The sequence below is a fragment of the Cajanus cajan genome, chromosome 6 (genome assembly GCF_000230855.2).
Source record: "Cajanus cajan strain Asha chromosome 6, NIPB_CcT2T_4, whole genome shotgun sequence".
In the NCBI taxonomy this organism is placed as follows: Eukaryota; Viridiplantae; Streptophyta; class Magnoliopsida; order Fabales; family Fabaceae; genus Cajanus; species Cajanus cajan.
In genome coordinates, this window is record NC_138522.1 from 51743439 (window position 1) to 51759735 (window position 16297).

General features: G+C 33.6%; 1 protein-coding gene across 1 annotated transcript; it reads right to left on the minus strand.

Annotated features, from left to right (window-relative positions):
• Positions 1–3571: 3571 nt before the first annotated feature.
• Positions 3572–5590, minus strand: LOC109792324 (uncharacterized). Its single transcript, XM_020351726.3, has 3 exons — positions 5441–5590; positions 4769–5117; positions 3572–3990 (listed from the first exon to the last, which is right to left on the minus strand). Exons 2-3 carry the CDS (start codon positions 5102–5104, stop codon positions 3847–3849), a joined length of 480 nt encoding a protein of 159 aa, XP_020207315.1. The 5' UTR covers positions 5105–5117; positions 5441–5590; the 3' UTR covers positions 3572–3846.
• Positions 5591–16297: the final 10707 nt, after the last annotated feature.

Consider the following 16297-nt stretch of genomic DNA (forward strand, 5'->3'; position numbering starts at 1 on the left):
ATAACTGCTATGTCGGTGTCATTATAGCCACTATTGTGGTGCTGTTATAGCCGCTAAGACGGTGCTGTTATTGTTGCTATGCGGTGCTGTTATAACCATTAGAGTGGTGCTGTTATTGTTGCTATGCAGTACTGATATTGTCGCTTTGCGGTGCTGATATTACTGAATGTTGTGGTGTAGTATAAGCTGGCTGTTGCGCTGATAGCTGTAGCTATTTATCGTTCATATTGTTATATATGTATGTTGATTTGTTTTCACTAGCTTACCCTTTGTTGTTTCCGTGGTGTTTGGACTGCGATGATCATACTATGTATGGGAGCAGAGCAGGGATAGGTTGGTGGCTGGTGGTGAGTCTGCAGCTGGCAGACGGAGCTGATATATTAGGATGTTTTGTTGTTTTAGCTGCTTGGTGTAGTAGCATTTGATGTATTTTGTACACTTTAACTCTATCCAGACTTGGACCTTGTATATGTATATATTCTAGACCCTATATGTATACACTTGTTCCTTTCTGTGTAGTGTTTCTAGTGTGTTGTGCAGTGTGTAGTGACCATCTGGGTCGTTACAAAAATTACTGATATAAATGATTTTACATTTATATTTTTTAATTAAAGACTAAAATTTAATTATTATTTTGAACATAAAATTATAATTAAAGATATCACTTTATCATTAATATGCATTGACCCGACAAGAAGGAGTTTTACCCCTAATTGTTAAAAATAAAATAAAAAATTCGGTCCAGTTACATATAATTATTAATTCTCTTTGGTTGAATATAAATTTTAGTCGTGCTAGTATATTGCGAATTATGCATTAGGAAAAGATAAATGTTTATAAAATTATATTAATGATAAATAATTGTTTTTTAATGGATAAATATATTATGATTGAAATCTGTAAATAAATAATTTTAAATATATAAATCATATTTTAAATTTATGATAAAAATTATATTGTGATACCAATTTATTTTTAGCTATTTATATTTTTGTTAAAAAAATAGTGAAATTTAATTCTTAAATGAACATGTAAAGGATAAATTGAAAGAAATAAGAGGTTATTTTTTTTAAATGTTTATTTTCAAAATAAGTTATTCTAGTCTATATGGAGAGATAATATTTTAGATTTGCAATATATGATTTATATTGTAATATAAAATTATTTTTAATTATTAATAATTTATTTAAAAATAAATAAAATTCTTAAAAATACTCTCGTAAAAGTTAAAATTCTAAATTTCCTATCATATAAAAATAATTCTATTCAATATAACTATTTTAAATTATATATGGAAAAGATATTTTAGTAATGTTTATAGTTCATATGTAAAAAATCCAATTATTTAGTTGTCAGTTGAAGAAAAATATTTCATTTTCTTTGCCAAAATGACAATGAAATTTTAATCTAAAATATTATACAAATTATTAATTTTTTATTAATAAAAATGGGATGACATCTATTGTAAACAGGAAATTATAGTTGGTAGAACTACTAAATCTTTTAAGTCCACTGAATTAGGTTAAAGAATATTAATATCCTTATGCAAACTTATATTAATTATTGTAATAAACTAATTAATACCTTCCAAAATTAGGAATGACGAAGTGGGAATCGGGATATTACTATCAATTAGATGAGTATGAAAGATCAAATATTATTGTTCAAAGTGATTTTAAGTTGTAAATTTCAAAAAACTAAAAACTACAACTAAAATTTATTTTTTAAAATTAATTATTCTATTTTTAGTTTTAAAAAATAGCTAAAAATATATTTTTGTAGTAATAGTTGTTATAATGATAGTAACAACAATAATAATAATGACGATAGTTGTAGTAATAATATGATATAGTGATTGTGGTTGTAACAATGATAATAATGATGATAGAGTAGTGATAATGATAACTATGATAATGATGTCAAAGTGAATGTTAGTATGATGATAACAATGAAAGAGTCATTGTTAAATGTAGTGAGAACATGCATTTTTAAAATTAAACAAATTAAATTTATTTATTTTTTAAATTGAATGTTACAAAATAATTTTAAATTTGAGCAAACTAAATTATGCTTTATTTTATTGAGATGAGACAAATTTATTATATTGAGATATTCTAGGTAGGGTTGATTAAAAAATATTTTTTAGTTAGTTATTTAACAATTAATCTATAATCTTAACATTTAACCAACAAGTTGTTGGTATAAATAGTGTGAAATTTGTTTCTTTAAATAAAATCTCGAATTTAAGTCTTAAGTACAAAAATAATATAATTGAGAAGATAAATTTTATTAAAAGTTCCATTAAAGATTAGTCATCAATTTCACTTATAATACGTGATCGAATATCATAATTAATAAATCAAAACTAATCTTAAATTCCTTTACAATTCACCAATCCTTAACATTTTATAATTAGATCAAAATTACACACACACAAACACAATATATATATATATATATATATATATATATATATATATATATTATTCTAGGTAATTATACTTCTATACTTCTGGAAATAATTATAAACAACATTATATAATTATATCAAAATTACTTTCTTTAAAAATATAAATTCATTATAAACCCATTTTTAGACAGAATATTAAGGGAATAATCATGGGTCTAACCCAACTTGTCAACTTTAACCACTTCCAAAGAAAAAATCGTTATTAAAGGAAATTTAAAACATTTTGAAATAATTATATAAGCAAATATTATAATAGGCTCTATCACAAGTTATAGAGAAAATAAGGAATAAAATTGTGTACCTGTTAACCGAGAAGGATACTTGAAAATCAATATAGTAAGTAACAATGAAACAACATCTATCCTCTTTTTGCTCCTAGAGTTTTCCCAAAATAATAAAATTGTGATGGATACCAATTTTTATAGACCATCCTATGACAATGATTGTAAAATGAGTGACTCTATATATGATAGACCATCCAAAAATAGTTTATTTGCAATTTCATAATAGGCCATCCAAAAACAAAAGTATACATTTGCAATTTCATGAATCAGTCAAACGATATAATTAAACATAGTTTTCATACATTTAATAATTCAAAGTATTTATTTATATACTTGAATAATGTTAACCTCAAATAAATAACCCAACAAGTATGAGTACAACCCTACAAGTATAATCAAAGTTAAGTTCGTAGAAATCATACATTTTGTAAAATAAATATAAAAAAAAAATCACCTACATTTTGTATACTTTCGTGTGTTAAAAACCTTGGATTAAACATTTGACTTTAAGAATACCTTTTAGATGCGTACAAATAAAATGATAAAAAAGAAAGAGATATAAATAATTATTGTTATTGCACGTAAAAGAAATTTAAAAAGGTGAATATAATAGTGAATATAGTTTACTTGTATTTATCTCCATTGTAAAACCTTCATAGTACTTCCAAAAAAAACAGTGCAGTTAGAAACGATAAAAGAAAGAGATATATAATTATAGTTATTGCACATAAAAGAAATTAAGGTGAATATAATTCTCAACTATTGACTCGTATGATATCTTCACAAAAGTGCAGGTAAGGCAATAAGATACTTGCAATTAAAAATCCCAAGCAAAAACCACCTTCATTTTGTTTCTTTTTTTTCCTTTTATCACTTTTGGTCTTTCATTTCAATTTCTTACAAGTGAAAGCTGCACAACAAATGGTCCACAGCACAAGAAACCCATCAAAACGAAACACTTGAGACCAGAAGCAAATAAGGCGCAGCTAGCTTAGAACTATACAAAACACAAAATCAAACCATGTATGTTTGCTGTTCAGAGTAATTATCCCTATTTTTACACTTTTGCACCAATTTGAGTCACACAATTATTCACTCGTTAGCTGATGTCGCGGGCTTTGACTCGGTACTAACATCAGCTGAAGCAGAATCAGATGCTGGTGCAGATTCTGAAGGAGTTGTATGATCATTAATTGAAAGATGTTCCAGTGTGTCAAAAGCCTCAAGGTCATCACTCTGTAAAGTAAAAAATAAATAAGGGTCAAAAATTATAGTATAAAGAAGTATCTTGCACATTGCATATAAATTGAATAATTACTTCATGCTGTTGTGAAATACTATGGTTTGAAAAATTATTCGCGAATAAGCTGGTGTTTGATAAATTAACCAATATAAGATAATTCTATCAATTCAATGTACAGGAAACAGACTGCCCCTACATGAGTATTATTAATATTTTAACTTTCATCGTCATTAACATATTTAGTAGAAAACATAACAAATCTTATGACATGTATTTCCACCCCTTAAAGAGTGTATGCAAACACCACAGATCAAAACAAAAGCTAAAACACACACAACAGTGTATAAAAACACCAAAGATCACACGAAAATGGACATAATTATGCATTAGAACAGAAAAAGCATCTACACTAAAAGGAGACTAGTAAAACGATGGACCCGGAAAGACATGAAATATGTAGAATATGGTCAATCACAAATTAGATGCAAAAAAGAATTCCATAATTCAAATTCTGCCTTTGGCAATATCAAAACACTTGATAGGGTTTAAAAACCATAAGAATAAGTTTTTTCTTCTACGCAAAGCATCCTGAAGATGTCAATCTTAAACGGGAAACAAAACATTAAAATAGAAAGGGGAAAGGGATTCTTTAACATCTACACAGATTCATTCAACATCTACATAGCCTAAACAAAAAATACTACATAAAGGCACAAAACATATAAAGGACAAGACAAGGCCTAAATAAAATATTGAAATATAAAACATCACCTCAAGCTGCCAGAGCATGTCCAAAGTATCATCCAGATCAGAATGGTTTATCATGTATAAATCTCTAAGGGACTGTACATGAATGTCAGGAAATGTCATCTTTAGAATACCAATATCCACGTTCTCATCATCCTCAGTCACATTATGCGATGATGAAGTGCATGGTGCAGCAGGGTTGGTGTTCTCTTGCAAAGACTCGGGGATGCTTTCAGTGTTGGATTCAAGAAGGTGCTCATGATGATCATCATAAGGCGCCTCATCATGATTCTTGAAACCATTTCCAGAGCGTGGAACAAACGATGCTGCATGTGGATTCAAAGAAGACCGTCCCGCCATTTTGGACTTGATTCTTGGAACCCCACGTGCACAAAACAAAGAATCAGACAACAAAGTTAGTAAATTCAAATTCAATAGTCACCAATGGGATCTTGAATGAACATTGATTCAATTTCCACCCAATGTCCTTCCAACAAGGTAACAAGTTTGAAAATTTGATGATTGTTTGACCCCATATTCTCGTTCTCCCAACAAGATAAAAAGTTTGAAAATTTGATGATTATTTGACAGAGCCAGTGCTAAAACCTTAGGTCCCAATTATGAAAAGAAAAAAAAATGATTTGATGAAAAAGGATAACGTGAATGCAGAGATGGGAAATGAGAAAGGGAACAAACCAGTTGAAGGAGAAACCCTGATTGACGAATGAGGAATGATGATTGAATTGAATTGAGAAGAAATTTGGAAAAGGAAATGGCTTTATAGGAATTGAATTGATGTAAGTGGCAGATCCACCAATGAATCTTACTATAAAAATATAAAAATAATTATTAATTAAAATTAAATGTAAGATGAAGACTTTGTTTTGTCCAATGGAATGTCCATTTAGTGACTTGTTACTGCCATGCCATGCGGCGACTCGACGTCTCCCTTTCATTTTTTATTAAATAAATAATAAATAAATAAACGCTTCGTATCTCTCACCAAGTCACCATTACAAATTTATAAAAATAAGATAACCATGCTTTCTCAAAAACAATAAAAAATCTAATAACCAAGCTAAGTAGATTTATTTGAATACTCACCCTGCTATATAAGTATGTATTTTATTTAGGACAAATCTTAGAAATATACTTTTTTGTAATATAGTCAAACGTTATTAGAAATTACATATTGTGAGTCACAGTTTTTATTTATTGAATTCTTCTCATATTTTTTTTAGTTTAATAATAAGTTTAAAAAAAAGTGTGTTACAGTATCTGACACTCAAATTAGATTAGATTCAGATTGCGATGTACAAAATAACAATATATATATATATATATATATATATATATATATATATATATATAAAAGAGTGATAATATATATATAGAAAAAATTTATTTAATAATTTATATAATATCATTTTTTGTGTAGTTTTCTTTATCTCATCATTTATTTATTTTATTTTCAAACTTATATATTTTGGTTGTAATAAAATTTGTGCAATATTTATTTCTACAAAATTATCATAGAAACCTCTTTTTAATTTTTTAAAATATTGAATGAAATTTATTAAAAATCATGATCATAATGAATTTAAATTTATTAAGTGATAAGATTCACCAATAAAAAAAATTAACTAATAAAAATTAGAATGTTGTTAGAATCAGCGTTTAGGACGAGATTTAAATAACTAATGATTCAGCCTCTGAATTGTTACTCCGAATTTTTGTTCGAACAATTAAAATAATAATATTTTTAATAAATTTATTATAAAATAATTATTTTATAATAAATTTATTAAAAAATAATATTATTTTAATTATTCGGAGGATGAATTGGAAAAAATTTCGGAGTCTGTATCCGTATTCGATTTAAATCCATGACTTCCTGCAATCCTGCTTCATCTATTTATTAAGATGAATAGAGTCCACACCATCTCTTTCACTATAAAGTACCGTATTTCGATATGCGTGATAAATATTTTTCGGCAAAAAATATTAAAATAGAGAATCGAAATGTGGAAGGCCAAGTGTTTGATTCAAAATCCTTTACCTGTGTTTGAGTTGGCGTTCGAACGTGAAAAATCACGTTTCATCAGAAGGAAAAAATTTCAACTTTTCCGTAAATGTATATATGGACGTGGAGAGAGAGTATAAATTTATGTTTATAAATTCAAACCAAACACACACTTATTCAATGCTCTTCATTTCTCACTGTACTATTGCGATATATAGAGTAAATTATATATATATATATATATATATATATATATATATATATATATATATGGTTCAAACGATAGTTACTAGTGTAATTTTTATTAAATGTTACACTATTCAATAATTTTATATTAATTGCGAATTTTGTAAATTTAACCGTTAGATTGAAAATTCATATTACTTTATATGTATATCAAATTTTGTTAAAATTGAACAACAATTTAAAGGTGATCAAAATGTTCATATTTTAGTATATTTTAAAATGAATATATTACGTTAACTTTATTTTATAAGAAAGAAGTATCAAATTATCTTAGATTAATATAAAATTTTGTATATATGATTTAATTGATATGAACTTTCAATCTAACGGTTGGATTTACAAAACTCATAATTAATATAAAGTTCTTGAGCAGTGTAACACTTAGTAAAAGTTACACCGGTGTCGTTCGAACCCTCCTCTATATATATATGTGTGTTTGCTATGAGTAATATTCATATAATTTATATTCATTTATTAGTATATCTCTCATAATTTTTTTTAAATTTTTCAATACAGTTATGTAATTCTTTTATTTAAATTAAATTAAATTAATTTATAATTTTCAATTTAATTTATTATTTAATATACTATATGGTATTATAAAAAAAAAGTTATTTATGACTAAGTCCTCATGCTTCTAAGCACCATATTTCTTCCCCATCCAGCCACTAGACTAATCTCAGTGTTTACATAAGAGTCATTAAATCACTTATCTTATATACACAATTTTTTTTATATCTTATTTAGTATATTTATATGAAAAATATTTTTGTGAAACCCCCGTCCTTATTTCCTTTTCCCCTACTCACTTCACTTTTCTTTCATCCCCTCAACTCTTACTCAAACACTCTCATTCACTCTCTTTTCTCAAATTCAAGGTGCTGGTCAAGAGTAGGTGTTGGGAATTCTAGCTGAGCCGTGCCAAGTTTCTTCTTCTCCTTTTCTCTCCGTTCGTTGTTCGTCTTCTTCTTCCCGGAGCTCGGATTCTCGCACCGAGGTAAGGGAAGCTAGATTATCTTGTTGATTGTTTGAGAGTGAGCTTAAGACTCACTTGTTGATGGACTCTTTGCGGATTTGAAGGTTGTTTGTTAAAAATGGAGTTTTGGGGTTTTGGGTGAAATTTGAGTTTTTCTTTGATTATGGTTGCATGTTGAAAAAGCTAGCACTTTTGAACTCTTTGATGAAAATGAGAACTTTTGGATGGATTGCATGTGCTGGAAATGAGAATTTTTGCAGGATTTGGACAAGATTTTTGAACTTGGTGAGTTGCTGCTGAGCTTCGCGCTGGGCGCGAGACCACCTGGAGGCTCCTTTTAGGAAAGCCCGCCGGGCGCAAAGGTGTGTGCGCCGGGCGAGCTTGAGAAGGAGAGCCTCTAGATGGCCCACACCGGGCGTGATGGGGACCGCGCCAGGCACGATACCAGTTGTGGCATATTTTTGGGTTTTCTAGTTCTGCGCTGGGCGCGATTTCGGTCTCGCTGGGCGCGGAGGCTCCTTGGGAGTCTCTGCCATGGGGGCGCCGGGCGCAATTCAATTTGCGCTAGGCGCGAGACCTTGGGAGGTCTCTGCCTTCCCTGTGCTGGGCGCGGGTTGGGCCACGCCGGGCGCGTGAGACTCCTTAGAGTCTCTGCCTGGGCTTGCGCTGGGCGCAATTGATATTGCGCCAGGCGTGGGAGAGCCTTGGGCTCTCTGGCTGGGTCACGTCGGGAGCGAGAATTCTTGCGCCGGGCGCGATGACCCCTGGTGCTCTCTGGTTGTGCCACGCTGGGCGCAACCATGAGTGCGCCGGGCGCGTATGATGATGATGACTTATATGCTGATAACTGTTAAATTTTGCTAAAATTGTTGATAGATGTTGTTTGATGCTGAACTAAGTTGTAATTGATGAATATGCTGTGCTGACTAGGTGATAATGCTGAATAATGATGTTAAAGCTGTAATAGATGTAGGTTGCCTCGCTGAGATGAGTTGTTATTGATGATTATTAAATATTGAATTATAATATTACGGTACTATAGACCATTGAGCCGAGATGTGAGTAGTTAGCTGTGCTGAATACTACTTAGCTGTGCTATAAGCTAATTTGTTGTGCTGTGTTATGCTGTAAGCTGTTTAAGCTGTGATGAATATTATTAGCTGTGATGTAAGCTGTTAATGCTGTATGTTGATATTGTTGTACTGTGCTGTGCTGTGCTGTGCTGTATGCTGTTATAGCCGCTATGTCGGTGCTGTTATAGTCACTATTGTGGTGCTGTTATTGCCGCTACGCAGTGCTGTTATAGCCACTAGAGTGGTGTTGTTGTTGCTGCTATGCAGTGCTGATATTGCCACTTTGGGGTGCTGATATTGCCGAATGCTGTGGTGTAGTATAAGCTGGTTGATATGTTGATAGTTGTAGTTGTTTACATTCATATTATTATATATGTATGTTGATTTCTTTTCACTAGCTTACCCTTTGTTGTTTCCTTGGTGTTTGGACTGCGATGATCATACGTTGTATGGGAGCAGAGCAGGGATAGGTTGGTGGCTGGTGGTAAGTCTGCAGCTGGCAGACGGAACTAATCCTTTAAGATATTTTGTTGTTTTAGCTACTTGGTGTAGTAGCGTTTGATGTATTTTTGTACACTTTAACTCTATCCAGACTTGGACCTTGTATATGTATATATTCTAGACCCTATATGTATACACTTGTTCCTTCTGTGTGATATTTCGGTGTGCTGTGCTGTGTGTAGTGACCAGTCGGGTCGTTACAATTTTCATATGAGAAAAAAGGGTCATATATAGTTGTTGATATTAAATTAAAAATATAATATTATAAATAAAAATAAATAATAAATTATACTTTTTAATATTATATATCTTAATTGTAATTTTATAACTAAATCACCTTGTTTTGAACCTAGTAAAATAATTATGTTATCAAATAAGTTTGTTTTGATTAATCTAAAATATAAATAACTAGCATTTTAACATCTACATTTCACAAGTTAAATTTTTATTAAATAATTAAATTTATAAATTATATATGCAAATAAACATTATATTTAAATATATAATTTATATTTAAATTTTATATAAATAAATATTTTTAAATGTATAAATTATTTTTTAATATAGAAGATAAATAATTTATATAACAATATAAGATTATTTTTAATTATGGATAATTTATTTTGAAAATATTAAAAGTTAATTTGATAAATAAACATGATAAAAAATTGAATTAAATAAAAAAATAAAAATAATTTCTAAAGACATTTTCCTTGAATAAAATTTTTAAAAATATTTTACACAAGAAAATAATTTATGTTTAATATATAACTAAATTATATAATAAATTAAAAAAGTTACAAATACTTTCATGAAATAATTGTTCTTAAAATGTTATCGTGAAAGATTTTATTTTTTGCATTTTATATATGTTCTTACCGAAAATCTGTTGTAGAGCTGATCCACCAGGTAAGATCGGTGAGCCTCCTTCACTGGTACACTTGTGTTCCAAGATGGGGGTGGTACCTGCAAAAGAGACTCCGATGCTAAAGTTAGAGTTTGTATGAGTATGAATCTCGTATATATAATGCACGTACCTTGATGTGTATTAGGATTTTGTTGGGCCTTGGGCCTGAGATTAGTTGTGATTTGATTAGGCAGAGGATCTCGCCTAGACCGAGATTCCCCGAGATCGGTTACGATCTATTTAAGTGCCGAGCTGACGCTGCGTGGCGCGTGTCCGAGGTCAGCTCGTGATGTGGTACCGAGCTCGGAGCTTGGCTTCGGAGTACGGATAGTACACTAACCCCCCGAGTTCCGAAGACCGTAGGTCGAGGAGTTAAGACCGAGCTTGACAAGGGGTCGTGACTTTTCGCGTACGCCTATTTGTCATGATGCCATGTGTCATAACCGTCACCTCGTTCCCATAACGCGTGGGCAGCGCGGTGACAAGATTGTATTTTTATTTGTTTGATGACGTGGCCTCTTTGGGCCGATGTGGTGTTCCGATGTCCATGTTTCATGATCGGGCTGAGGAGCTCGGCAATAATGAGCTTACTACTTGGTTAGGCTGGTAAACTTTTGACCGAGTCAGCAGATTGGTGAGGGACAAGTCGGTAACTCGGCTGGCCAGTACACCAGCCCCCCAAGCACCGAGTGATGTAAGAGCAAAGGGGCTTCTGAGGAGTTCCCAAATTTTTTGTTTGAAGGTTCAAATTCGACCTTGTTAAGTATATGTGATCTCAAGGTTCGGACTCGACCTTGGCATATCAAGGTTCGAACTCGACCTTGGTTAAGAAAATGTGATCTCAAGGTTCGGACTCGACCTTGGCATATCAAGGTTCGAACTCGACCTTGGTTAAGAAAATGTGATCTCAAGGTTCGGACTTGACCTTGGCATATCAAGGTTCGAACTCGACCTTGGCATATCAAGGTTTTGAACTCGACCTTGGTTAAGAAAATGTGATCTCAAGGTTCAGACTCGACCTTGGCATATCAAGGTTCGAACTCGACCTTGGTTAAGAAAATGTGATTTCAAGGTTCGGACTCGACCTTGGCATATCAAGGTTTGGACTCGACCTTGGCATATCAAGGTTCGAACTCGACCTTGTTAAGAAAATGTGATCTCAAGGTTCAAACTCGACCTTGGCATCAAGGTTCGGATTCGACCTTGGCATATCAAGGTTCGAACTCGAACTTGGCATATCAAGGTTCGAACTCGACCTTGGTTAAGAAAATGTGATCTCAAGGTTCGGACTCGACCTTGGCATATCAAGGTTCGAACTCGACCTTGGTTAAGAAAATGTGATTTCAAGGTTCGGACTCGACCTTGACATATCAAGGTTCGGACTCGACCTTGGCATATCAAGGTTCGAACTCAACCTTGGTTAAGAAAATTTGATCTCAAGGTTCGAACTCGACCTTGGCATCTCAAGGTTCGGACTCGACCTTGGTTAAGAAAATGTGATCTCAAGGTTCAGACTCGACCTTGGCATATCAAGGTTCGAACTTGACCTTGGTTAAGAAAATGTGATATCAAGGTTCAGACTCGACCTTGGCATATCAAGGTTTGAACTCGACCTTGGTTAAGAAAATGTGATCTCAAGGTTCGGACTCGACCTTGGCATATCAAGGTTCGAACTCGACCTTGGTTAAGAAAATGTGATTTCAAGGTTCGGACTCGACCTTGGCATATCAAGGTTCGGACTCGACCTTGGCATATCAAAGTTCGAACTCGACCTTGGTTAAGAAAATGTGATCTCAAGGTTCAAACTCGACCTTGGCATCAAGGTTCGGATTCGACCTTGGCATATTAAGGTTCGAACTCGACCTTGGTTAAGAAAATGTGATCTCAAGATTCGGATTCGACCTTGGCATATCAAGGTTCGAACTTGACCTTGGTTAAGAAAATGTGATCTCAAGGTTCGGACTCGACCTTGGCATATCAAGGTTCGAACTCGACCTTGGTTAAGAAAATGTGATTTCAAGGTTCGGACTCGACCTTGGCATATCATGGTTCGACTCGACCTTGGTATATAAAGGTTCGAACTCGACCTTGGTTAAGAAAATGTGATTTCAAGGTTCGGACTCGACCTTGGCATATCAAGGTTCGAACTCGACCTTGGTTAAGAAAATGTGATCTCAAGGTTCGAACTCGACCTTGGCATCAAGGTTCGAACTCGACCTTGGCATATCAAGGTTGGAACTCGACCTTGGTTAAGAAAATGTGATCTCAAGGTTCGGACTCGACCTTGGCATATCAAGGTTCGAACTCGACCTTGGTTAAGAAAATGTGATCTCAAGGTTCGGACTCGACCTTGGCATATCAAGGTTCGAACTCGACCTTGGTTAAGAAAATGTGATTTCAAGGTTCGGACTCGACCTTGGCATATCAAGGTTCGGACTCGACCTTGGCATATCAAGGTTCGAACTCGACCTTGGTTAAGAAAATGTGATCTCAAGGTTCAAACTCGACCTTGGCATCAAGGTTCGGATTCGACCTTGACATATCAAGGTTCGGATTCGACCTTGACATATCAAGGTTCGAACTCGACCTTGGTTAAGAAAATGTGATCTCAAGGTTCGGACTTGACCTTGGCATATCAAGGTTCGAACTCGACCTTGGTTAAGAAAATGTGATTTCAAGGTTCGGACTCGACCTTGGCATATCAAGGTTCAGACTTGACCTTGGTTAGTCGTCATGGTTAATGTGCCAATACCGAAAATGTTTGGGAATGGAGTTGCTTTGTTGATTTATTTTTGAGGGGTGCCTTGTTAAAACCTTCCTTGGCCAAAAACCCTTTTCTTTAGTGGGAAAAAAGGCTGAGGAGGAAAAAGAGTACATCCCCTGAATTTACAAGTTAAGAGAAATAAAATTTGAGGTGGGTGGAATTTCAAGTTCCAAATTTTCCTTTGGAGGGGTCTGTTCTTGCTTCTCCCCGTAATCGCCAAATAAGGTCGCCAACTTTAAATGTTCGTGGCCTGACCTTGGTCTTGCTTTCCTTGTGGTTTGTCGCGAATTGCCTTGCAGAACTCAGCATGCTCTTCCATCTGGATGTACCCAGCAGCGCAAGCTCGGAGCTCGTCCATGTCGGGAGGAGGTCGTCGGCAAAGGCTGTCGACGAAAGGTCCTGGTTGCAACGTCATGAGCATGGAGTGCAGTGCGACCTCGGGGTTTAAGTTGCGGATTTTGACGGAGATGCCAGCGAAGCGCTCCATGAATGTCCTTAATGGTTTGTCGTCGCCCTGTCTGAGGATGGCCAAGGCGGCGGATGTGATGTGATGAGGTCGGCTCGTTGCGTATTGCGCCGTGAACCGTCTGACCAGGGTGCCGAAGCTGTCAATTGACTCGGTAGGTAGCTGGGTGTACCAGTTGAGCGCGGCCCCTTTGAGCGAGGTCGGAAAAACCCTACACAGAATAACATCATTATTGGTGTAGAGGTTTACCTGTGTGGTGTACAGGTTGATGTGCTCGTCTGGGTCTGTCGTGCCGTCATAGCGGTCGCGGTGGAGAGGCTTCCATCCGAGAGGGAGTGGCGTCTCCATAATGCCATCCACAAAAGGATGACGGCAGAAGGTTGGTTGATCCCCCGCGACATGAGTAGGAGCATTGCTGACCTCATGGGCCGATTTGTGTGTCGGTGCATGAGATCGATGCGTGGCAGGCTTTGGAGTTGGTGTCCTATGCGCTATTGGCGGTTGAGAAACTGAGCGCCCCTCTTCCTCGTTTAGGTGACTCGGTTGAGGGGGTTGATCAGAGGTGCGCCGTGGTAGCTGAGCGCGGATACGCTCATTCTCGGCGCACAGCGCCGCTAGGTCTGCTTCATTGGCGGTTCGCATCGCGGCTAGGTCAGTTTCGTGCTTGGCACGCATGTTTTGCAGATCGGCGGTGTGTTGCTGCCGCATCTGCTCGACTTGCTCGATCAGCCTTCTCAATGCTACTTCGTTGTCCATGGTAGTTGCGTGATCTAGGTCGTCTGTTGCGCGTCTGCTATGGCTTCTGGTAGAAACTATAAGAGTGGCCGATAAGAGCTGTCTTGATCGGCCCCACGGTGGGCGCCAAATGTTCTTACCGGAAATCTGCTGTAGAGCTGATCCACCAGGTAAGATCGGTGAGCCTCCTTCACTGGTACGCTTGTGTTCCAAGATGGGGGTGGTACCTGCAAAAGAGACTCCGATGCTAAAGTTAGGGTTTGTATGAGTATGAATCTCGTATATATAATGCACGTACCTTGATGTGTATTAGGATTTTGTTGGGCCTTGGGCCTGAGATTAGTTGTGATTTGATTAGGTAGAGGATCTCGCCTAGACCGAGATTTCCCGAGATCGGTTACGATCTATTTAAGTGCCGAGCTGACGCCGCGTGGCGCGTGTCCGAGGTCAACTCGTGCTGTGGTACCGAGCTCGGAGCTCGGCTTCGGAGTACGGATAGTACAATATATAAGAGCTAATTTTTTCAACTAAATCAAATTAGTTTAAAGTGAAACTTTAAGATATCGGTGTAGAAAAAAAAAATTTCCATTCTAGAGTGACTTACCAAATATGCTATTAAAAATAAAAAAGTAAAATAATTTTTTTTTCTTTTTCTGAGTAAAAGGAAGGAATCTTTTAATCGTTATAAAAAAAAAACACAATTTAACAAAATTATTATGCAAGCAGCATCTCATTTTTTTTATTAACCATTATTTTTCTTCTAACATATAAATTCAAACACCCACAAATATTTAATTTTTAATATTTAATTAATGTTATTCAACTTTTTTTTTATGATAAAAGCATTTTTCAAATGAAAAAAATCAATGATTACAAAATATAATTCAAAATAATTTTCATTATTATTAAGTCATAGTATACGTTTATGTTATATACAAACACAAATATATTTATAAAAATTATTTTTTTAAAAGACATATTCATATAAATCAGAATGATATTGAACATTGTAACTATAAACTTATTTAAATATATATCAATATTCACAATTATTTACATATTTATAAATATTTATACACAAATTCATTAACCTATATTTTTACAAAATTTAAATAAATTAAAAACACATTAAAATATCTTAATAACATAAATTTTTGTATACAGTAAACTTAGACTATTTGATTTCGTGTGAAAAGCATAAAATGTGAATCCAATCTGAAAAATCATTGATATAAATTTTGAAAATGAAATTTAGGTGACACCATGCAGTTCCAAAACCACATAGACACTTACAAAGTTTGATATACAATTTTTTTTAAATTTTTTTTTTTAGAAATCTGACGTGAATAATTTTAATTTCTAGTGTTTGATTTGTTATTTAAAAAATAATATTTCTAGAATTTTTTTTCTAAGAATGATTTTTCATAAGTTTTTTACAGAATTATTTTCATGAAAAGGTGAAAATTAATTTTTTAAGATTAAAATAAAGTTTTAATGCAATAAATATTTTATTTTATTTTTATTTATTTATTGTAGTAAAAATATTTGATTGCATTTATAAACACCCAAAAACATTTATAATCAATTTAATAAAACTTATAACTCTTTAAATTTATAATTTACAAGATTTTTTTTTATTTTTTTATTTTACCGTGTATGGATCGTCCCCTTAATCTTTGAGTTGTTATACTATGAAGATAAAAAAAAAAAAAAAAAAAAGGATTGTTGGGAATTAAAATTTCAACATAATCCACCCAATTAACCTTCAACAATTTGAGAATTATATTTTCACACCTTTTACCGTAATAGTATTGTTTAAATCATTTTATAAAAACTAATTTATAAAATAATAAAATATTCCA